Source organism: Juglans microcarpa x Juglans regia, chromosome 3S (genome assembly GCF_004785595.1).
Source record: "Juglans microcarpa x Juglans regia isolate MS1-56 chromosome 3S, Jm3101_v1.0, whole genome shotgun sequence".
Taxonomy (NCBI): Eukaryota; Viridiplantae; Streptophyta; class Magnoliopsida; order Fagales; family Juglandaceae; genus Juglans; species Juglans microcarpa x Juglans regia.
Window position 1 is genome coordinate 27,492,344 of NC_054599.1, and position 24,445 is coordinate 27,516,788.

Genomic DNA, 24,445 nt, shown 5'->3' on the forward strand with positions numbered 1-24,445 from the left:
ATTTAATTTTCGCTTGTGTCGTGGATCAGCTATCTAAATTCCATTATTAGAAATTATTTTTTTACCAAACACAAGGATTGAATTAAGCAGCCATATTTCACAGATTCTGATAGATCCATAAGAGTACAGTCAACAAAGTTTCAATGTCTTACATATTTATAACAGAAACTAAAATCTACGATGGCCATGCTTATCCACAACAGTTGCTGTTCTGCTGGATTGGCTGCCCCTTCATTTGAACAGTTCCTGTTGACTTGTTTGCAGTTGGTTGGTTGCCCATTCTGTTAAAAAAAAAAAAATCAAGACATTAAGAGAAGATAACGACATTGTGTTCAATTTCATTATATAAAGCTATCAGAAAATGGACAAAACTAGAAAAACGGTATTCAGAATGACTCTCCATTATCCACAATATATAAATCTAAGAATCCTATACAGCAGTGGAAAATACATCACCATAAGATATTTGTAAAGATTGTTTCTCTATGACCTCAGTAGCAGTAATTTTATATCATTAAAAAAAAAAAAAAACAAATGACGACTTCCAAAGGCAATAACAAGATGGAGGGAACCAGAAACAATTAGGAAAGCTACAATATTCCACAGCTTGTAAAAACCTCCCTATCTGACAACAAGAGTTTCACACATCCATGACATTTCCTTTCAGGGTTGTTGTAGTTAATTTGCCAGCCAGATATTTACCAGCATGCTTTAAATTAATATTTTAAAGTGGGAGTTAAATAAGACACAAAGAGGGAGGTTTCATGTTTCTGATTTTGCATTAGCTGGTAAAAAGGTAATAAATCTGGAATAAGGGGAAGCAGGCAAAAGTTGATCCTGGTTTTACTTCTTCTTGATCTCGCCAGCCATGGTCAAGAAAGCTTGTTCCACATTGATAGAGTCTTTAGCACTTGTCTCAAGGAAAGGGATCCCAAGCTCATCTGCAAATGCCTGCAGTTCATTTAGCCACAGGGTAGAATGAAGTTAAACCAGACTAAGCAACAAGGAATCTTTTTCTTTTTTTTTTTTGGGGGGGGGGGGGGGGGGGGGGGGGGAAGAGAAAAAAGCCCTTGATTTGGCGTGCTCTTTAAACGTAATATATTTTGTTTATTTGCCATCTGCCAATACATTGCATTATGTAGACTGATTTGCAAATAATTTCTAGTTAGAACTCAAAGCACAAAGATCAGATTTCAAAACCTATGTAACTGCAGACCAATACAATTATTATTTTGTATTGTATATGACCAGACAAGTACAACAGGGAAGCTTCAACCTCAAAAAGGACAAAACTGAGCCACTAATAAGAAATCAATGTGGATGAATGATAAAAATAAAAGAACATCGAAGAAGAGAATGTGACATATCAAGAGCCCAACATATAAACTGCAAGATGAAATTAAGTTTGTTTGTTGTTTTCAGATCTTCTGAAAAAGATATTTGTACCCTTTCAGCATGCCTAATACATGGAAAATACAGTGTAAAATACACACATATGATCTGTCACATTGAGGGCAAATAAAAACAAAGACATATGACCTATGGGATATGTTTCGTGCATTTTTCTGCAAAAAGTCAACTTGCTTATAAATTAACCAAGACTTTCTGTTTGGTAAGCTGAAACTGAGCATAAAACAATGCAACCGATACTTTTTTGAAGTAATAATGAATTACGGCAACTATCATAATCTATACCTTTGCTGTTTGTGTGTCCACGACCTTGTTCTCAACCAAATCACACTTATTCCCAACTAGAAGCTTGCACACACTGTCATTTGCATATCTATCGATTTCATTCAACCACTGCTTGACATTATTGAAACTTTCCATCTCGGTAACATCATAGACAATCTGTTGCAGCCCGTACATGTGAGAATTTGCAGTCAAGTACATAATAACAATAATTAGAAAGGAAAACTACGTTAGCCAAATAAACCATTTCATGCTACTTCTCAAATCAGGAAACTGAAGTGCCCTTAATGGTGCTAAGTTTGAAACTATTGAAAAATAAAGGCTCACAATATAGCCTCAACTTGACTTCTCTTAAAGTTTACCATCCTTTAACTGAAAATATTATGAAAAATGTCTTAGTTCACGAAATTCTTTGCTCTAGGTTACTGGAAAAAATGAAATAAGAGTGCCAGTGAAGAGTCAGCAAGATGTGCAGAAACAAGCATGATATTAACAGAACATGAGAAATGCTAAAAGATGAATGATCACATAGTCAGCAGTCAAAAAAATATTAATAAACATAGTCCACTCAATTCAACTCAACAAGTCTTAATCCCAACCACTTGGCCATAGGGCCATGTATAAGACATGACAAAGGTTTTTTGCTGGCTGCCTGGCTATCAACCTACCACAACACTCCTCTATCTGGGCTTAGGAAATGACGGGAAAAAAGGGGTCTTGACACTATAATACGACATAGGTGGAGCTAAAATCAAACGGTCATTTTTTTTTTTTTTTGATAAGTTAAAATCAAACGGTCATTTGCAAACATATATGCATATATATATATATATATATATATATGGGTAAACGATTATATTATATTAATACAAATAGGCATAGCCCAAGTACACAAGAGGTATACAAGAGATAACACCTATTTAGGAAGAAGAAATAGAAATAAGAAAATCATGAAAATCGAGCCATTAAAATCTACATCTTTGGCCCAAAAAACCAAATACGCATATATATATAATATATATATTTGGAACAAGAGCAAGGAGCACATATGATATTAAGTGCCAATTACTCATCAATTATAGTTACTTATCCAACCTCTGTGAGCTAAAAAAATCTAATGCTTTCCATCATGAAACTTATAGCCACCCGGAATGAGGAATTGGCAGTCCCACCCATTTTACTATAGAACGAATGTACTGAATATAAAGTATCTTATCCAAGAAGGGGGAAAATGCCTTACAATTATTCCATGTGCTCCTCGGTAGTAACTGCTTGTTATAGTCCTGAACCGCTCCTGTCCAGCAGTGTCCCACTAAAAGTACAGGAAAAGAAATATAATAATTATTATGCAGAACGAAGTTTAAGCTCCATAGACACCATAAAATGATGCATTGATCTTGTTCTGTAATCCTTGAATTACCCTTAACATACAAAAGTCAGCCTATTAGTGAACCAAAAAGGGGAGGTATAGTTCTATAGAAGTTGATTGATTTTATCCTTATTGCTTGATCAAGGATAACACATTCATTCACTGATACAGAACTTACATAGTAGTAACTGCACCCACAAAAAATGTCCGCAGAATTGTTTTCCCCTTATCAAGTTGCAGAATTGTTATCGCTGTACAAATTGGTATACGAGAACAATTTGTAGAATGATTGGATTTATAAATTTCTATCAAAATAATTCCGCTTCGCTGCCTAACGATTGAATCAAATCAAAAGAATAACTGTAAAAAATAATAACAATGATAAGAATTTCAACTCACAATCTGCAGCTTGATTGTCTTCCCATCCAGTTCCACAGTTCTGATTTTCTGTCCATAACAAAATTTTTAGTGCTGACCCGTACGCAAAAACAATATGTACACACACTCACAGACAGACACAGAGATAGAGAGAGAGAGAGAAGGGGGGGGGGGGGACTTACAAAATCAACTCCGATGGTACTTATGTAGCTGTCAACATAGGAATCGTCCTAAAAATGAACAACAGAATTTAAACGTATAATCTTGGGGCACTAATGATCTTGAAACCAAATACTTTTTTGTTAATTTTCTTCATTTTGTCCAAATAATTGAAGTTAACCTAAAAAAAAGGGGGAAAATAATAACTTACAAAAATATGGAAACGGAAAAAATAGCAAGTACAAAACAGTCAACTAACCGCGAATCTGAGGAGCAAACAGGATTTTCCGACGGAGGAGTCCCCGATTAGCAAAAGCTTGAACAAATAATCGCTGAGAAAAAAAGAAAAAGAAAAAGAAAAAAGAACCAAGGAATTAAAATAGTATTTGGAATGCAGGTGGAGCGGGATCGAAGAGAAAGTGGGGGGGAGAGAAGGAAAATTGGACATACTAGTCGTTGCTCATGATGATTGTTTGTTGGGCTGGGGATGGAAACGGCAAATGGAAAATTCTCTGGGCTCCCTCTCTCTCTCTCTCTCTCTCGAATAACAGCTCCCTGTCTCTTTGACAAAAGGGTAGGGCGAATAAATAAATAAAATGAAGAAAGATAGAAACAATGCGAGAAGTGGTTTGGACGTGGTTGCGTGCGTCCAAATTTCTCCAAGCAACTACGGATTACGTTACAACTTTCATTACACGAAGTAATCTACGTACGTGATAACAAAATAAAAATAAAATACAATGTATATTATAATAATATTAAAATATTACTACACATGCATACAATATAATACTTAATAATTCTGTTTTATCAATATTTTTTTTATCTTAAATTTTAAATTTTTAATAACTGATACATTAGTATAATTATATAAGTGAAATTATAAATATAAATAATGTTTTTATAATATTATTATTTTAAAAAATAAAAATAATACACATATAATTATTTTTTATAATGATATTTTAAATAACAATGTTATGTACTGTTCCCAAATTTTTTATTTAGAGATTATATTGTAAGTTTAGTCAATTTTATCTTTAAATTTTTTTCAAATTACAATAATATTCTTATCAAAATAATACTTTTTTTCATTTAATAAAAAGTTTGCACATGTCTCTAAATAAGAATTGTAAATAGAATTTCTCTATTTTAAATTAAATTCATTTTTATAAAATATGAATAACATAATTTTTATAAAGATTTTTAATTAAAAATATGATTATATAAAAAATGATTTGGAGATTGTAAATAGAATTTTTTTATTTTAAATTAAATTCATTTTTATAAAATATGAATAACATAATTTTTATAAAAAATTTTAATTAAAAATATGATTATATAAAAAATGATTAAAAAAATTTGTCCATGTATCATTAGTAGCCTCGCCCTTAACCCGCCATGTGCTCCAATAGGAAACCAACCTCCAGTACTAAGCAGCTACGCTTCTTCTTCCTCACTGCTTTTTCTTCTTCTGTTACGTGACTCGTTTTATTTATGCGCGTTGTCTGAAACTTAAAGCGCACGCCCTGTCTACGACTCTACATCTAAAAGCGGTTTATTCCACGCGCAGAGAGGCAAAAGTATACGTAACAGTTAACACGTTGTTTCGTCTCCAAGAAAACCATACTCTCTCGCTGGCTTTTCCTCTCCTCCGTCAAAATCTGTTAGGAATCCAACAGCAAGGGACCAGGGTAAACCCTAGAAGTGAAGATGAAGGATGAGAAGGAGAAAGTGAGAACTGGAGATGAGAATGAGATCCTACGAACTGAAGTGAAGAGGAAGTCTTGAACGGAAACGGCATCTTTGCTAGATCAAGTAAAGCACAGCGTTTTGAAGTTAAATAAGACGGAGCGTTTGGGTTGAAGTCTGAGTTACTGCTCATGGGGTCTAACATGCAACATTTTGAGATTAAAAACACCAAAATTATGCCTTTTATGTCAAGAAAAATTATTCACATCAATTATTATTCATCATTCCACATCTTACATCATATAAAAAATATTCTCACATCTTATAAAAAAATTATAAATATTAAATATGAAAATAAATAGTAGATAATGCATAACATTCCTCTTATATTTATGTTATTTTCATTTCAGTCTGTCATGTCAATTTATTATTTTAAGAAGTTACTTACAGAATTTGTATTGTTTTGCATATACGGGAAAAAGGTGAGCAAAAGAAATAAATCATCTGAAAATTGTTTAATGGTCTGAATGTATGGAGGTTTAAAGCTTGTTTGGAAAAAGTTTTCATTTCAAAATTCTCATTTCATCCCATATTATCTCCTTTCCAAACGTCACTTAAATACAAATATTTTTAAACTAATCATTATAACTTTTTTAAACTAATTATTATAACTTTTTTAAACTTCCAAACAAAAAATAAAAAATAATTCAAATTTTTGAATAAAAATAATATTAAAAACTATATTCTAACAATATTTTAATTTTATAATATTTTTATTCAATATTTTCTTTTTCTTTCCTAAAATCTCATAAGCGGGGAGTGAAATAAGAATTTTTTGTTTTAGATGAAAGTTTAAAATATTATTTATTATTATTATTATTATTTTAGAATTTGAAAAAGTTAAATTGTTTATTATATTTTTGTAAAAATTTGAAAAAATTGTAATGATGAAATGAAATGATATGAAAATTTTGTATCTTAAGAATTAAGTTACTCGGCCTCCTCCATTTTATCTACACCGCACGAAATTCTTAACATGTATTTTTTTTTCCTCAGCTTATTCAAATTCCCCCCATTTTTTCCAACACTTGTGAGAGTCTGAGATTAAGTTATTAGGGTGATCTTTATCTCATAATCAGGTTAAATTCTTCATCGATCTATGATGGATAAATCTATATCTTTTAACTATTATTATTTTATTATCGTGGATTATAAAATATCAAAGATTTAATTATTAATATTTATGTTAAAATATTTAACATGATGCTCTAGTTACATCACTGACTGAAGACAACAAGCTGAAAGGGTTGATATATGTGAATGAGCAATTTGATGGATGGAAAGCAGAGTTCCTGAGGATTGTGAAAAGCAAGTTTTACAACAAGACTCCTGCTTTTACTCCAGATGGGGAGATACTGGAGGCAGAGGAATAGTTCTATTGGTCCGGATGCAAATTTCAAGCAACCCCAAAAGCTTTGTATGCCTTTCTTGAGGTTCAAGAAGGATGAGGCAGTTGCACTTGAGGCTCACGCTTTGGATTTGAGGCTACGATTTAGAGAGATTGAGGTCCTCCAGGAGAACATGGACTTGATTATGAGGCAAATTGGTCTTGAAGAGGTAGAGATTTTGACTGCAACGGGCCCCATTGCTCTTACTAAAGCTGGCCCTCTTGTTTCACTCCTAAACCAGAACCCTTCATCCCCTGGAAATCCTACTGCCATCTTCTTGCCTAGGTAAAAACTTTTGTGCATTTTAGTAGAAATGAAGTTAAGTTAGCTGCATCCCTTAGAAGGAAGTTATATTTCAATTTTCTCAAGCAATATTGACGTGAAATGAAATGGTGACAACTTGTAGTTTGTATTCCTTTTCTCAGTTTCTTTTTCCTCTTCAGCTGTCACTACTATTACTTTTGTTGTTGACAATCTGTCCCTTTAAAAGTTCCAAACTGTCCTTTATAGGCAAGCATGCCTAATTGATTCATTTATGCAGATATGAAAATTCTCTAGCACGTCTAGACCATCAGCATATTTGGTCATAAAAAGGTCATACTCATTATGTTCTGGTTATTATTTTCCTCACTTCTTCGGTGTGTTAAAAAGGTCATAGGAAACACTTGCCGGAGATGTGAACAGACTAATTTGATTTTCTGTTTTTGGGCTGTGGATGAAATGGCTTTGATTGTCAACCCTGCGTATGTAATGATAAGATTATGAGAAATACAAGAGTTTGCACAGAATAATTTTACTTCAATATTTGAAAAATATTCACACACACATTACAATAGTTAATCACCAAATAAATACACATTTACAGAAACTGTTTTAAGTAAGAATCCTAGAATAAAGCTAGCTGTTACAGAGTATTAGGAAGGAATTAAATGTGCTGATACGAGCTTGATTCAAGGCTGAGAATCTGCCTCCTTGGTCTGATGCTTGATTGAAGGAATTTGCTTGATTTTCTTTATACGCCCCCGCAAGATTGAGCTGCCATCGGCCAAGCCAATCTTGTTCCTTAGAATTTCAGTTCGTTGCCGTGAAAGAGCTTTGGTAAGAAGATCAGCTAGCTGGTCCTGGGTGTTAACATGATGAACATCGAGAAGCCCCCGTTGAACCATATCTAGAACAAAATGAAGATCAATCTGAATGTGTTTCATGCGAGAGTGTTGGACAGGGTTAAAACTGAGATGGGCAGCTCCCAAGTTATCACAGAACAGCTTTGGTTGTCGTCTGAGTGGTAAGCCAAGTTCTTTGAATAATGAGATGAGCCAGGTAGTTTCAGAAGCCGCATTTGCAAGGGCTCGATACTCGGCTTCAGTGGATGATCGTGCTACTGCCCTTTGTTTTTTTGAACTCCAAGAGATGGGATTTTTACCAAGAAAGCTGATATAGGCAGAGGTTGAGGTCCGGTCATCATAGTTTCCTGCCCAATCCGCATCAGAATAAGTAGAGAGATCAAAACTGGAATTTTTCCTGATATGAATACCATGAAAAATAGTGTGCTTCAAATAGCGAAGAAGTCGCTTTGTAGCAGTCCAATGTGTCACCGTTGGTTTGTGCATAAACTGTGAAAGTTTATTGATTGAGAAGGAGATATCCGGGCGAGTGAGGGACAGGTACTGAAGTGCTCCAACAATACTCCTAAACTCGGTACTGTCAGTGGAAGATGTGCCATCAACTAGTTGGAGAGAAATGCTAGTCGACATAGGAGTAGACACATCTTTAGCTCCAGCCATGTTTGTTTTGGATAAGAGATCGCGGATGTACTTATGTTGAGACAAGAAAATACCAGATGTTGTTGGAATGACTTCCATTCCCAAGAAAAAATGTAACTGCCCCAAATCCTTTAAGGAGAAACGACCACCAAGTTGTTGAATTATCTCATCCACAAAATGTTTATCATTACTAGTGAGGACCAAATCATCCACATAAACTAATAAATAGCATATAATGGAATTCTTGTTGTAGATAAAAAGAGATGAGTCAGATCTGGAGTTTTGAAAACCAAGACCCAGAATGGCAGATTTAAGAGCTGAATACCAAGCTCTTGGAGCCTGTTTGAGGCCATAAATAGCCTTCTTTAACCTGCACACATGATTTGGATGAGTAGCATCTTTAAATCCCGGTGGTTGGACCATGTACACTGTCTCAGTTAACTCACCGTGCAGAAAAGCATTGTTTACATCTAATTGTCTCAAGGACCACCCTTGCATCACAGCCACTGTCAAGACAGTTCTAATAGTAGTAGGTTTCACCACTGGACTAAAAGTTTCTTTGTAGTCTAGCCCTTCACGTTGGTTAAAACCTTTGGCAACAAGCCTCGCTTTAAAGCGATCAACCGTCCCATCTGAGTTTCGTTTGACACGAAAAACCCATTTACATCCCACGGGGTTACAGTTTGGGGGTGGGAAAACTAGTTCCCATGTACCATGCCGCATAAGGGCAGTGAGTTCATCTGACATGGCTTGTCTCCAGTGAGGTTCACGGAGTGCTTGTCCCACACAAGTAGGTTCAATACATGGTTGAAGAGGGTGCTTGGTGACAGAGTTGAACTGTTTAGGTTTGTGAATATTATTCATTGACCGAGTGGTCATTGTGTGGGTGCGGTTGGTATTTTCAAGATTTGAGGCCAAGTGAGAGTCATCAGGAGCGGTGGTGATTTGTGTGACTTGAGTGGTGCGTGAATCGGAGGAAGAAGACGCATGCTCATGTGAGGAAGAAAAATTAGGGCAATCATGGGAAAGAGAATCATCTCGAAAATTAGAGGAAGTGTGGAGAGATTGGTTACCTGTAGATGATGCGAATGGTGTCGATTCCCGTTGGTGTTGGCGGCGGTTCCGGCAGAGACGACACAAGAGTGGGTGACCCAGGTGTTGCGGACGAATGGGTTCGCATGAGAGACTCTGTTTCTGTCGAGCGAAAATGAGGATGAGTTTGATCCTCATCAAACACAACGTGGCGAGACAAGTAGAGTTTATGGGCTTTCGGGTCAAAGCATTTATATGCGTTCTGGGTTGAAGAATAGCCCAGAAAAAGACACGGTATAGCTTTGGGCTGGAGCTTGTTTGAGTTGTATGGCTTGGTGTAGGGATAACATAGACATCCAAATTTCTTGAGTTTGAGGTAGTTTGGTGGCTGATGAAACAGGGCCTCAAATGGAGATTTGTTATTTAAAATGGATGTGGGTTGGCGATTTATGAGGTAGGCTGCAGTGGAAAAAGCATGAGGCCAAAATGATAATGATAAAGAGGCATCAGTTAAAAGAGTAAGACCCGTTTCGACCAAATGACGATGACGACGCTCGGATACACCATTTTGTTGTGGTGTATGAGGGGCGGTAGTGTAATGACTTATGCCATGGATGGAAAAATAATTTTTTAAGGCAATAAATTCACCACCATTATCCGAATAAATACTTTTGATTTTTGATTGAAAACGATTTTCAACAAGATGTTTGAATTTTGGAAAAATAGCACTAACTTCAGATTTGGTTTCCATAGGATAGAACCAAATATATTTCGTGAAGTGATCAACAAAAATCAAGTAGTATCGTGATCCGTCAATACCTAGAGTATTTGAGGGACCCCAAACATCGGTGTAAATTAAATCAAGAGGTGCATGACTTTGAAGACTATTGGTGCGAAAAGGTTGTTTGTGCGCTTTATTGATAGAACAAGAGGTACAAAGACTAGAGCTATGCCCTTCTTGTATTATTGGAAGAGAAAAATTGGTAACAAGATGATGAACAATTTTTTGAGATGGATGTCCAGGACGCCTGTGCCACCCATCTATAGAGGTTCGTTCATGTACGTTTGCAACCATTTTCGATGAAGCTTTCACCATTGATTCCGGGAAGGTGTAGACACCATTTTCACATGCACCTTTGAGTAGAACCGCCCCCGTGATCTGATCCTTAACAAGGAAAAACAAAGGGTGAAACTCAACAAAAACATTATTTTGGTTGGTGAAATGATGCACGGAAATGAGATTTTTGCGGATATTAGGAACACAAAGAGTGTCTTTGAAATGAAAAATGCGATTAGGTGAGTGAAGAACTAGTGAACCAATGTGTGAAACATGCAAACCTGAACCGTCACCTATGACAACTTGATCAGTACCGTCATATTCATAGTGGACTGATAGATTTGCCAAGTCACCAGTAATATTGTGTGAAGCCCCTGAATCAAGTAGCCATTTGGTGTTCGTGGCAGGGGAAGTGGTGACATAGTTGGCAGTGGGTTCAGCACGTTGAAAACGGGGACAGCTTTTGGCCGTGTGACCCACTTCATCGCAAAGCTGGCATTTGGGTGTATACCTTCGATGGCTATTGGGCTTGAGATATTTTTTGTTTTCTTTTAGGCCGTTAGACGGGCGATAAAAGCCTGAGTTATAATCGGGTTTTGAGAAACCATTTTGACGGCCAGCCCCTTGTTTGGAAGAACTCTTGGAGCTGTGTGCAGCAGATGAAGATCCGGAACGGCGGTTCGTGTAATTTGCCGAGGCTACCAAATGTTGAGTGGTGGCGTCGAGTCTGCGAAGATATGCGTCGTGTCCAACAAGTAGATCGTGAAGTTCCTCGAACGTGAGCAGCTTTTCCTTAGCCCGAATGGGTGCGGCGATTTCGCGAAAGTCGCTTTCCAGTCCATTGAGGATGTACAAAGTGAGATCATCTTCAGAAATGAGATGATCAATCAGAGAGATTTCGTCGGCAAGAGCTTTTACGGTATGTAGGTATTCTTGAACCGAGTTATTTCCTTTCTTGATCATAGTAAGCTCCTCTTTTAATTGCATTGCCCTAGTCCGGGATTTGCTTGCATACAGAGTGTGCAATTTGGTCCATGCTTGATGAGATGTTTTGGCAGCGGAAATAAAGGGAGTGATTGTGGTGGTAGTAGAAGCCAAGATAGCACTAAGAATAAGTTTATCTTGTCTTACCCAGTGAATTTTATGAAGGGTGGAGATGGAGGAATCAGTGATAGGAGGACATGGATTATCACCGGTGACATAATCAAGTAGATTATAGCCAATAAGTAGAGCTTCAAACTGGGCACGCCATTGAGGGAAAGTTGAGGGTGTGAGTTTTTCATTTATTTGTGCAGAAATATTGAGTGCGATGAGAGGAATATCGGTTGGGGATGGTGGGTTTGAGACTAGGTTGTGAGTATTTTCAGAGGTTGGGATCGAATTCTCGTGGGAGGGTGGCTCGGATGATACCATGATAAGATTATGAGAAATACAAGAGTTTGCACAGAATAATTTTACTTCAATATTTGAAAAATATTCACACACACATTACAATAGTTAATCACCAAATAAATACACATTTACAGAAACTGTTTTAAGTAAGAATCCTAGAATAAAGCTAGCTGTTACAGAGTATTAGGAAGGAATTAAATGTGCTGATACGAGCTTGATTCAAGGCTGAGAATCTGCCTCCTTGGTCTGATGCTTGATTGAAGGAATTTGCTTGATTTCCTTTATATGTAACATGTATTTGGTGATCCTAGAAACGGTCCTCGGTCTCTCTCTCTCTCTCTCTCTCTCTCCCAAAAAGAAAGAACAAAAATAAAAACAGAAACCAATTGGATTAGCAAGAAGTGGGCATGAATCAAAGCAATGAGATACTCTGAAAACACCCAAGTTTCATGTATACTCATTGATAATTTGATATTTTCCCCCGTAGCCGGCTTCCCAAAAAATTTATTCTCTTGTGCACAATCATAATGCATTTCCGACATGTCTTTCACTTTCTGATCTCATAAGGTTAGAGATCCATTAATCTGAATACGAGAAATAGAGAAGGCTTGACAATTCGGATAACGTACTTTTCAACAGAAGGTAATGTATTTTGATTTTGGGCATATAACCTTCGTTCTATAAAATAAAAATTAAAACCAGCAACCTTTTCTTCTGTTGGTTCTCATCTTCAAGGTTTTTGTAGGAAATAACAATATATCGAAGACTAACTTGAAGTATAGCAGCAGAAATCAGCTAAAGAAAATAATAACAATCACACACAGAAAATATCAAGATTTAAGTGATTCAGCTCAAAGTGAGCCTAGGTCCATTGGTGGGGTCGGTATCAGAACTTTCACTATAAACAAAGATGGAGTACAGGAGAATAATACAAAACTTCTTTCACAAAGAAGTTATCTCACTTGGCTCTCAACTCTCTCTAAAATCACTCTTGTAAAACACACGAAATGAAATTAATTCAAAGTAAGAGGCGCGGTTTGATATTTATAGAAAATAATGTAAATTCACTTCTGAGAACATTGGCTAGAGCGAACTCTCGAGCGGGTGTCGAACGAACGTAGATATTTGCCATTTCGCTCAAGCGAACATTCGAACGATGTCGAGCGAACTCTCGGACTTGCATTTCGCTCGAGCTGAATGTCGAGTGATGTTGAGCGAACTCTCAGACTTGCATTTCGCTCGAGCTGAAGAACCTCCGCTCGAGCGAACATACACAGACACTATTTCAACTAGATTCAAACCACCTCTTAATAGTTTTGAATCCTAGAAGGGTTAGGATTTGTGATGCAAATTGATATTATTGCTTACGAGGGAGGGGAAAATAAAAGAAAGAAAGGAAGTGGGAAAAATTAACTAAAATATTGAAGACGGAAAGCTAGTGGATTTTCTATATATGCTAGAAACTAGATTTTGGTGCATGCCACTTGAGAATGTACACCCATCAGCTTCTCTTATTGTGGCTTCACAAATTTTAATAAAATGATGAAAGTGGACACGATCAGGACCCATAAAAAGGAGAGAGAATAGAAGTGTATATATCCGAAAGGTTTTCCATAGTTTGACCCGATTGCATAGAAAACCCGCCTGATCTTCCAATTTGTGCTTGAAACATATTCGATCCGCCAAAAAAGGATACTCAAATGTCCGGAAATGGGACCAACAATATGGCATATGTAAATAACACACGGGGAAGGATTATTCTGGGCAAAACGGCCTGTCCAAGCCATCTCTGTGGCTGGGAATAGAGAAGTGCCTTAACCTGCCCACTTGTTTCCTCATGTACCCATCGCAGAGAAATGCCTTGGAGAACTTATCCTCCACCTCCCTATTCACATCATGCACAAACACATCAGTTTGATATCCATCCACCCTATTCCTTGCCATCATCCCGGCTGTATATATAGCAGTCATCCTTCCCGGAGCCTCATCATAATAACCTGTGGGTGCATCAACCATAATCAGATCCCATTTTGTTTCATAAACTTCAGCAGGCAAACCTTTCAGGGCGAGTTGACAGATTGAGTATCTTGGATCCCCAAGTGCTGTGCACTCAGGTCCCTTGCCAACATCGATGAGTTGATTCGCCTGCTTCACCTTGCTATCGTATGTCAGATGATACGACTCCAGCGTGGGAAACCGGCGTCTGATTTGCTGTATCCATGCCTCGTCTTCCTCGATGAAAATTGTACGGCCACCATAGTTGAGTTCTGCCCACATTAGGCTATCATGGCCTAGGCCAAAGACTAAGAAATTGCATGGTGATTTCTTTTCTAAAATTCTTGCTGTCACTGAGATCTCTTTGAATGTTTGTTGCGGGGTGATGGTTGAGGTTGAGTAGTGAATGAGTACTTGGGCTAGGGTGGGTGGGATCTTGGTGCAAGTTGAGCACTCTGTTGCCGTTGCATCTTTGGTTACACTACCTGAAACATTAGTTATGAAATTTGATGAAATGAGGAACTCGCTTTGGTTGGAAGTTGGGAAACATGATCTTAGCAGAAAGAAGAGGAAGAAAGCAATAAATACACCAAGAAGCAGGAACTTAAGGTTGGCGAATGGATGGGATTTAGGCCTCATCTTTATTTATGGCTGTTTTAAATGATAAGGTGGGGAGAGAGATACAAGGAGAAGCTAAGAACTTGTTTTTGCTGTATCTGATTTTGGAAGTGGAGGAAAGGATAGGCTATGGAGCTTTGGGACTAGCGCTGGCTGCGGAATGAACATTGAACATGGAGTTGTATTTCACTTTTGAGTAGGAAGAAGATCGTAGGGGTTGAAATGAGGAGGAGAGAGGTGAAGGTAGTGCGATTATACGTACTGTGATGCTTGGGCATGAAGGGAATTAGGAGCAATATTAATTGGATGCGTGATGAAGACAAGAGATCTGCTAAAATTCTGGATGAAGCAAAACTGTGGTTGGTAAATCAGCAAGTTAGGTGGATCGATCGAGTTCGATCTGCTGACGGTTCTTTATCTGAAATTTGTTGGTTAATCAATTGCTCAGTTCTAATTGAATTTGGAGAAGACGGTGCGTAGACGTCGTCTCAGGCTCATGTATTCATGGTTATATATTAATATGATCTTCTGGCGAAGCTTATATATGCAGAAACGAGCTTGGATCGCCATCATGCTAAGGCAACCATGATTTTTCGAGTAAGACAGCATGCATCATGTCTACGATCGAGTATATATATATATATATATATATATATATATATATATATATATATATATCTCACCGTCCTATTTTTTTAGTTCCCTTAATTTTCTTTTTCCTTCGTGTGAGAATTAGTACAATATGAATTCATCAGAGAAAAAAAATAGAAAAACTCTGATTTGTGTGTGGTAATTACTACAGCTGAAAAGTGAAGGATCTCTTATAATTCATACATACATACATATAATATATATATATATATATACATACATACATATAATATATATATATATAGATAGACACACACACACACACGATGAGCTGCAAGCAATATTTAGAGCTAGGGCCTCTTTAACGTCGTCCTCAAACATGATCTCGATCCTCAAGGTTTCCTCCTGCATGGAGGTATCAGTTGTCCAGATGAGTATATAGTGGATTGTTTTCTTGTTGGAAATGTAACCCTGAACCACAAGCCATTTAAGAGAATCAAACCTACAATTAAAAAACAATTTCTTGCTTGGTTAGCAATGCATGCATGAGACATGATTAATCGTCTGCAAAATCCCGTATTTAGTCCAGTTACACTGACATACTCCATACACAGACCCAGATCCCTTGAACAATGGAAACCCAGTGAAAGTACGGCCCACAGGTGGAGCCATTTTCTTTGAATTTCAGTGATCAAATGATCAAGAACCTAACCATATATATCTAGAAGCTAGCTAGCAAGAAGATAAACTGGATTAATCTAGCGTTTCCAGGCACCTTATAAATTATTTCCAGATATAATATATGTGGCTGTAAATCCTTTTTATATGATATATATATATATATATATATATATATATATATATCTATCTTATATCTTAAAAGCATCTATCCGATATGAACACAAATGAATGATAATTTATGTTTGAGCATTTTTTTCTATCGATGCCCCTGGTGGATGGGTCTTATTATAGTTTTCTACTTGCTTTTCTATTTTAGTTTTCGTGTGTATTTCTGTCGACTACTATATTTATGTTTTTATCCCTACTTTTGTATTTTACTTTCAACTGTTGTCCGGTTTTATTGAATACTATTACACTTTTGCCCTTATTGGGTGTCTAATGCCTGATCGATTTCTCTCCAGTTCTACTCATTTTTTCTTCAAGTGTTGTGTCGACTGAATATTAGTATGTGTTTTTGGTTTCCCTTGTTCGTTTCTATGATTTCTTTTGTTCTTTTAGTCATGATTTTCATTCTTGTTGTTGGATCATATAACTGTGTGCAGATGTAGATCAACTCCAAAAGCAACGCCAGTACAAAAACTTTAGTATTCATTTTGTAAATCCTGTGAATGAGCAGAACACACAATTTCTCGATGCATAACCTCCAAAACTTTTTAACCGCCATTTCAATAACGAAAAAAATAATTTCGTGATATCTAGTTGTTTAAAAAATAAATTGTAATATTAATTTAAAACATGATCATCTATTTTCCAAACTTGCTTCGACCTATAGTTTGTTTAAATTTATTACTATTTGAATTAGTAGTTTTTAACTATAATGATCTATATTATTCTTGTAGACTTTATCATTAAATTTTTTTCTACTATCCTAGATGTTTATATTTTAAAACAAGCGATGTAGCCCACTGCTAGTGTGTGTATGAATGTGTGTGTATATATATATATATATATATATATATATATATATATGCTGCATGAAGAATTAATGGGGCCGCCTATCCACAGCAAGTATGGGACCACTGATGCCTCTGATTCACCGTCAATAATATCATCGATCGATATATCCATTGAGGTTATTATTATATTGGAGTGTGCATGAAATCGCATAATGGACACCACTACTACTAGTAGTCCGGTTTCTTCACTTCTATTTAACGCTCAAGTACCACTTCTACTACTACTGCTGCGGCTGCTACTGCCGCCTCCGTCGAACCGTATTAGAAAAACCACATTCGGATTCTCCATTATTATTATCATGTACAATTATCACCATCATGTTGAAGATCTCTTGGATCTCAACTCCAGTCTCCCTCCCATTAATTAATTATTTAATTAATTGTTGATCAAGAATAATTAGCTAGCTCAGCTGTATTCTAAGATCCTCCCCATTCACATTCTTAATATCTATATATATATATATGGAAGCCAGATTTTCGTGATGTGTCATGTCGGATAACTTAACGACACTCTTGACGGAAAGTTGTGACTGAAAAACTAAAAAATAAAAAATTCAGAGAATCATCATATCATATGGTTAAGATAACTGAATTAATTTTAAATTGAGTCTAACATCGAAACATTTAATTTTAAAATAGTTAAACTCATATTAATTTAAAATTTTTTTATACGTGAGACTCACAACTTTTTTCAACTCAAAACCTCTTTACACGTGGGATCTATAATATTTTTTAATTTTTTATAAATATATTTAAACTTATTTTAACATCTAAATACATATAAATTCATTTTAAGTAGTTTTTATAAAACTTACTCTACCATTTAAATTTACTATTATTTATAAAGAACTCAACTTAACTTAACATCTAAACGAGACCTAAAAATAAAGAACAGTACTACACCTATCGAGAATGTAACGATGAGTGTAGCGTAGCACGAGACTCGTCTTGATAAGGGTAAAAAAGATTTTTTTTTTTAATTATTATTTTTTATATTTTTAAATATTTTAAAAAAATTCATAATATTATTAAATTTTTTTTAATTATTAAAAAAAAATATCAAAATCCAATCGAGATCCAACTGTACGTGAGACTAGCATTTTTCTAAATGGCAAAAAACAATTGGTAATTAATCGGATGTTGTCTTTGTATTAATATAAGGTAAAGGGAGATATCGATAACCGCCCCCGCGCGGTTGTATATATCATTTTTCTATATATATATATAACATAAACACACGCACCTGTTATCAATAAAACGCCGTCACGAAAACTGCCACGTAGGTTCGAATCAAACGAGGTCCCTCAGTTCCGAACCTACAGACTCGGAGATACATAGCTGGAGACAGCCTGTCACCAACAAAGTCCCACTCACACCTCTATTCCCCCTAACTACGTTGGCTCTCCCTCTCCCTCTGTATCTCGCTCTGCTGTCTCTCCCTCTCTGTGCGAATAGGGCTTCTCTGATCTCGTTTTGCGATACTTAGTTTATGCGGTTCGAGTTCCCCAGATCAGGATTCTGCTCGCTGTTTGCTCCCCATTGATCTAGGTTTTGCTCATTCCGGTACTGTTTCTAGATTCCAATTTTTTAATTGAGGTTTCTTTCAATATTGTAATCGATGCGTGGCATGCTTTGTTACATGCTTTCTAATCGGTTTCTTGCTGATTTTGTAGCTTACGTGGTTGTCATGCTGACGTATATGAGTTATTTATTTATTATATATCTTATTTTTGTTTGCTGTCTAAAGTGCCTAGATTTGAGTCTGTGGTTTTTGTTTTTATGATAGATATACTTGTGATCTGTTTTGTTACTGTGAAGCGGCGGAACATAGGATGAAATGACGTTATCTATTTAAGTTTTTCTTTTGGTTTGAAAAAAAATATGATTTTTCTTGGTTTGTATCAGGAAAAAATGTTATTTTTCCATAAAGATGTAGGGGCTGGTTGCAGTCTTGAGAGAAGCTATCCGGAAGCTTATTTCTCTTCAGGACGGCATTTTTAGAAACGTCATTTCCGAAAAGTTTCATTTGCATGAATTTTACCCAGCTCAACTGTAAAGCTTGTGGAACTGTTAAAAAATTAACTGAAATAGTAATTGAAAAAGTGTTTTAGTTTCCCGCATTAGGATAACTAGGGGGCCAGGGCCTTCAGTTTGTAGGCATTTAGATTAGTGTATGAAGGGTTCATTTTTTATATGATGTTCAGTACACCGTGCTGGGGCCAGTTGTTTCTTATCATGCAAAGTTTTGCATTGAACTTGTGCTCTCTTGAGAATTTGTTTGGGTAACTAGTAAGTAACGTCGATGCAATGATGTTTTGAAATTCTGTTTTTCACTCGAATCAAGTAGGTTTGGCTGAGATGCTTGATGAAGTAACATTGGTGATTTTGATATTTGGAGGAATCTATACTTCGAACAAATGTAAAATCTCTTTTTTTTTTTTTTTTTTTTTTTTTTTTTTTTTATGTGAACTATAGGAACGTTTAAAACCAACAGTTGCGGAAGAGTGACTATTTTCTGGGTTTGTTTTATATTTTTCTTGTTTCTGTTTGCTCTCCTATCAATTCAATTGTATTAAGCCAAATTGGCTATACGGCTGAGGGAAAGTTAGATCTTTTAATTGAAGACTGAAGATCTTGTTATGCTTTTTACGTGGCGTGGAATTCCTTTGTTCTTGTTCTCTGAATATTTTTCATCCTCATAGTTGATGTTTTGTCTCGAGGACAGATTATTTCTGTTTTATTTGGCATAAAAAAAATTTGGCAACCTGAGACATGTACTACCCTTTTCATTTTCTTTGTTGGCTCATGGTTTCTTTTTATATATTGTAGGTATTTTGATTGGATGATCAACTGTAGAGCCCAGACAAGGCTGTTGACATATTGATATGTGGTTTTGTTTCTCATATATATGAACTCAGGGTAGGTGCCGTGTGGGTGCTGTTGGCAAGGTTGCTGAATCATCATGCTGAGTAATTGATTGTTTATAGTTAATTTGAGGTCAATGAGCATCCTCTGGTATTATTTTGGAAGCTATTTCTATTATTCTCCTTAATTCTGGGAAGGAAGAGTACACTCTACTAGAGGAATTTTTTGTATCCATGCTGGCTGAGAGCATGCGTGGAATCTGTGCTTCGGGTAATGCCCCTGACGAGATTTTCTGCCGATGCATTCGGTGTGGTGACAATTTGTCTAGTTGCATTCTTAATTGTACTTGGTTTGCTCTGCATTATTTACTCGGTCTACTTCCGGTCTCGTATTCGTAGCTCAGGTTGTATTCAACTCAGTTACTTTAGTGGTCCTTGGATCATCCGGATTACATTCATCTTGTTTGCAATTTGGTGGGGTTTTGGTGAGGTGATACGGCTAAGTTTGTCGAGACGTGCTCTTAACTTGAAATGGCAGGAAACTGTTTGCAAAGGCTACATCGTCTCAAATCTGGGGTTTGCAGAACCTTGCCTCTTTCTCACCCTCGTGTTTCTCCTGCGAGCACCCTTGCAGAAGACACAGTTGGGAATTCTAAACGGAAGATGGAATGGGAAAACAGCAGGTTATGTTCTTCTCTGCTGCCTTCCTGTGTTCACTCTTCAGCTCTTTGTTATTTTAATTGGACCCCAGTTAAACAAGGATAAGAGTTACCTGAGAAAGCTGCCCCATTACTTTTTGAGTACGGCTGCCACTTCTAGGACGGGAAGAACTGATGATATGGCCCTCTGCACTTACCCCTTACTGAGTACCATATTCCTAGGGATTTTTGCCATGATCCTCACTGCCTACTTGTTTTGGCTTGGAAGTCGGATATTGAAATTGGTCATCAATAAGAGTTTGCAGAAGAGAGTTTACACATTGGTATTCTCCGTTTCAAGTTTCCTACCATTGAGGGTTCTTTTCCTTGGTTTATCTGTTTTGTCTAAACCAGAGCATTTTCTGTTTGAAACTCTTGTTTTGCTGGCTTTTCTTGCCCTTTTATGTTGTGCCGGGCTGTGTATATGCATGCTTGTGTACTACCCAGTTGCAGATTCTTTAGCCCTGGGAAATCTACAGGACATAGAGGCTAGGAGGGTTGATGATGATCACAATGATGGCATCTCTCTTATCGCTAACCATAGCCATCCTGAAGAAAGCAGTCAAGTTAGTCCAAGTAGAAATTCTGATGCGTCAACAAAGCGGGGATCGATATCTTTCCGGACTTTTGAGAAAGATGGGACTTCAACAGGGGCATTCGTAGAGCTGAGTCTGTTCTCTCATAGTAGGGATGCAACCCCACTAGGATCGCCTCCACATCCTGGCTGGCCAATGCGTGCTTCTGTACAAGTTCCTGCACCCTAAAATCAAGGGAGAATTCGAGTACTTAGTGAATATCAATTTTGTGTTAAAGAAAAACTGATTGTAAAGGATGTAGCTGAAATAAGGATATTAATTCTTGGTTTGTTTTCTAATTTTAGGTATGATGGTTTTGCTTGGGAGGAATTTAATATCCGTGTTTCTATTTTTTCTTTTTTACCTTTTCTATAAGAAAAATTTTGGTTCCATTCTTGGTCAGACTCTCTCTTAATAAAGGCCATGTTAGGTCGAAACTTGGTTGGTTCAAATAATGTTTTCTGCTTTCTTTTCTTTGTTGATGTTTTATTTTTTTAATCAAGATAAATAATATTTTTGGTGCTGATAAAGCTATTTTGTTGAATAATCTGGCAGCTGTTTGCAAGATTAAAAGAAAGCAGCCTCCAAAATGGCATAACCCAAGTCTTCAAAATGGAGATATGGAGTTTGAAACTCCCTCTCCAAAATGGGAGATAGTATTCAAAATAGAGATTTGGAGTTCCAAATTGCCCTTCCCAAAATGGGTTGTATCTCCAGCTTAATTAGTTATTATAATTTTGTTCGGCCTTTTATCTCTAGCATGTTATCACTCTGGCGGTTATGAAAAATATTTAAGAAATATTAATATTTATTTATAAAGTGACTTTATTGTTAAATAGTTATTTCTTGTCTTGATTCTTATCAACTGCGCGTCTATTTCAGAAATAGAAGGCCCACGGTGTTTGTATCATTAGTAAATTACAAAATTACTGCTTGTAACACAACCACAAATTAAAACTAACAGAAGAGAATTTCAGCCAACCAAGACATCCACAAGCATAGGACCATCAACCGTTTCCTTCCCCTAAATAAGCTCCTCTGCTTATTATAACCCCTACCCCCTCTCTCCCGCTTTCCCATCTTTCAAACTTATTCTTCCCAGCAAAAGACCAAACATTTATAAATAAACATAAGACTCCTGTTTTGTGAGGAGATCTATTTTGCAGTAGTGAGGGCGGTTTTCCGATTAATGGGAAAACCGCTCTAATACAAGATTCCCAGCCTCATCAAATCGTCTGTGCTAAAATCTCAAGACTTGGTATTTTTCTAGTTTCTTTAGTGACACCCTATATTCCCCCCCTCCCCCCAGTTCTTGGCAAATGTCATTGTTTTCATATGATTTCATTGCGGCTACTGTAAACAAAATTTGATTAACATGTTATCTTTTTGCTTATGGTAATTTTGAGTCCTCTGTAAATAGCCCTCATCATTTCGTTCTACTTTAACTCACAATGGAAATATTTTCGGTTATGCATGCATCTTGAAGGACCCGGATTTTCATATTATGAGTTGGGTTTTGGCGCCGTCAGAACTGAAAAGGTAGATTTATACACCCCATTTTTCCATAATGGAAAGAGCAGAAAAGATGGGCAGAGATTGTCAATGCACTACTCTTCACTCTGATGAATGGGTGCAGGGGAAGTTGGTTGGATCAGGGTCTTTTGGCAATGTCCACTTGGCCATGAGCAAAGCCACTGGAGGACTTTTTGTTGTGAAATCTTCGCAGTCTGGGGCTAGATTGAAGGCATTAGAGAATGAGGCTAAAATCCTCCAGAGTTTGAATTCTAGGTATATTGTCCGGTGTATAGGGATGGATTTCACGAGTGGATCAAATGGTGGACACAAACTCAATGTCTTTATGGAGTACATGGCAGGGGGTAGTTTGTCAGATGTGGCAGAAAAATTTGGTGGGGCACTAGAAGAAAAGGTGATTAAGTTGTATACAAGAGAGATTCTTCTTGGTATTTAAGTATCTTCATGAGAGTGGAATCATGGATTGTGATCTTAAGAGCAAGAATGTGCTTTTGGGTTCATCTAGGGATGTCAAATTGGCCGATTTTGGTTGTGCAAAGAGGTTGGAGGGATTTATGGGTAATAGGGGTCTAGCAGCGCGTTCAAGGCAATCTATGAGTGGGACTCCATTGTGGATGGCTTGGCTTCTGAAGTTATGAGAAATGAAGGATTGGATTTTGCTTCGGATATTTGGTCATTGGGATGCACGGTGATTGAAATGGCAACCGGCAGGCCTCCTTGGGATGATGAGCTCTTTAATCCAATGGCCGCAGTTCTAAAGATTGCATGCAGCGATGTGACACCTCAATTTCCAACCCAGTTCTCAAAGGAGGGGTTGGATTTTTTGGCCAAGTGCTTGGAGAGAGAGCCCGAAAGAAGGTGGACAGCTGAGAAGTTGCTTAAGCATCCATTTGTTTCTAGGAATTCAACGAGGACACATACAAGGCCGGAACCAACATACTCTCCAGCAAGTATCTTCGACTTTGGGATTTATGATTCAGAGAGCGGTAATGCAAACACTTTCCGAAGCAAAAATGCATTCTCACGGTCTTTGTGTTGTTGTGGTGAGAGAAACAAAATAGCAAGAAGAGAGCAGACAGGGAGTGAGTTAGCTTCATCGGAGATTTGGATTACTGTTAGATCCCGTGTTACATGTTGAAGTTTGGGCCAGATCATTTGGAGAAAGACGTAGATTTATAGAGTGAAAGTGTAGACTGATTTGAATGTACAGCTCTAAAGTAGAGAGAGCTAGGTTGCCAAGTTTGTCAGTTGTTTTCCTAGAGCATTTTAATTTTTTCCTTGGACGATATCAAGCTTTTGCTTTGAATTTTGCACTCTCATCAAGTTTCTAATTTTAGCAAAGCTCATGTCAAAACTTTCCGAGATTCTAATTGTTGCAATCAAGTCCACGCATTTTGCTCCAAGAGATCTCTCTTTCTCCGTTCCAGCCCAACAGAAGCTGCAGTACTGGTGCAGCCAATTTAATTAGTGAAAAGGTAAAATCATCTTTGGCCAATGCAAATGACAGGTTTGGAACGCATTTAATCGGATAAAGTTAATATGTGGAAGTTTTGGATGTCATGTCGTCGTTGTTGCTTTCAGATTCCGCTCTTCAGTTCAGTAACTGACATCCCCTCTTTTTTTGGGGTTCTACCCTTTCCCTTTCCCTACTTAATTTGGAAAAACATCCACAATCAGCCCTACGAGAGGATAGCCCTCAGAACCATGCCCCATGATTTTGGGAGTCGGATAATCTAAATATGAAACAGGTGCAAGTAGAACAAATTTACAACCACCATTCACTCAATCACAACTCTATGCGATAAAGCCTCTGATCACGATTCAAAAGAAGCAATAAAATCTAGATGGCCAAAAAGACCTGTGTGAAATACGTTGTCGGCAGCAAAACCTCG

General features: G+C 36.9%; 3 protein-coding genes and 1 pseudogene across 5 annotated transcripts; 2 read left to right on the forward strand and 2 right to left on the reverse strand.

Annotated features, from left to right (window-relative positions):
• Positions 1 to 77: 77 nt before the first annotated feature.
• On the reverse strand, positions 78 to 12,330 carry LOC121257742 (ras-related protein RABD1). Its single transcript, XM_041158933.1, has 9 exons — positions 12,306 to 12,330; positions 4,049 to 4,121; positions 3,858 to 3,930; positions 3,622 to 3,669; positions 3,461 to 3,508; positions 2,933 to 3,004; positions 1,696 to 1,851; positions 848 to 951; positions 78 to 281 (listed from the first exon to the last, which is right to left on the reverse strand). The coding sequence occupies exons 2-9, from the start codon at positions 4,060 to 4,062 to the stop codon at positions 191 to 193; spliced, it is 606 nt and encodes a 201-aa protein (XP_041014867.1). The 5' UTR covers positions 4,063 to 4,121; positions 12,306 to 12,330; the 3' UTR covers positions 78 to 190.
• Positions 12,331 to 13,403: 1,073 nt separating this feature from the next.
• Positions 13,404 to 14,866, reverse strand: LOC121258870 (glucuronoxylan 4-O-methyltransferase 1-like). The gene has a single exon (XM_041160400.1). The coding sequence runs from the start codon at positions 14,614 to 14,616 to the stop codon at positions 13,738 to 13,740; it is 879 nt and encodes a 292-aa protein (XP_041016334.1). The 5' UTR covers positions 14,617 to 14,866; the 3' UTR covers positions 13,404 to 13,737.
• Positions 14,867 to 18,258: 3,392 nt separating this feature from the next.
• LOC121257852 lies at positions 18,259 to 21,350 on the forward strand. 3 transcript variants are annotated; one of them, XR_005939290.1, is made up of 3 exons: positions 18,259 to 18,446; positions 19,713 to 20,018; positions 20,286 to 21,350. XR_005939290.1 is itself a non-coding variant. In XM_041159099.1 (2 exons), exon 2 carries the CDS (start codon positions 20,022 to 20,024, stop codon positions 21,207 to 21,209), a length of 1,188 nt encoding a protein of 395 aa, XP_041015033.1. In that variant the 5' UTR covers positions 18,263 to 18,446; positions 19,713 to 20,021; the 3' UTR covers positions 21,210 to 21,350. The 3 variants fall into 3 exon arrangements, 2 of the variants coding, with proteins under 2 accessions (XP_041015033.1, XP_041015034.1); XM_041159099.1 differs by having other exon boundaries at positions 18,263 to 18,446; positions 19,713 to 21,350; XM_041159100.1 differs by having other exon boundaries at positions 18,263 to 18,446; positions 19,802 to 21,350.
• A 741-nt stretch (positions 21,351 to 22,091) lies between these two features.
• LOC121257597 lies at positions 22,092 to 24,275 on the forward strand (annotated as a pseudogene).
• The last annotated feature ends 170 nt before the right edge of the window (positions 24,276 to 24,445 follow it).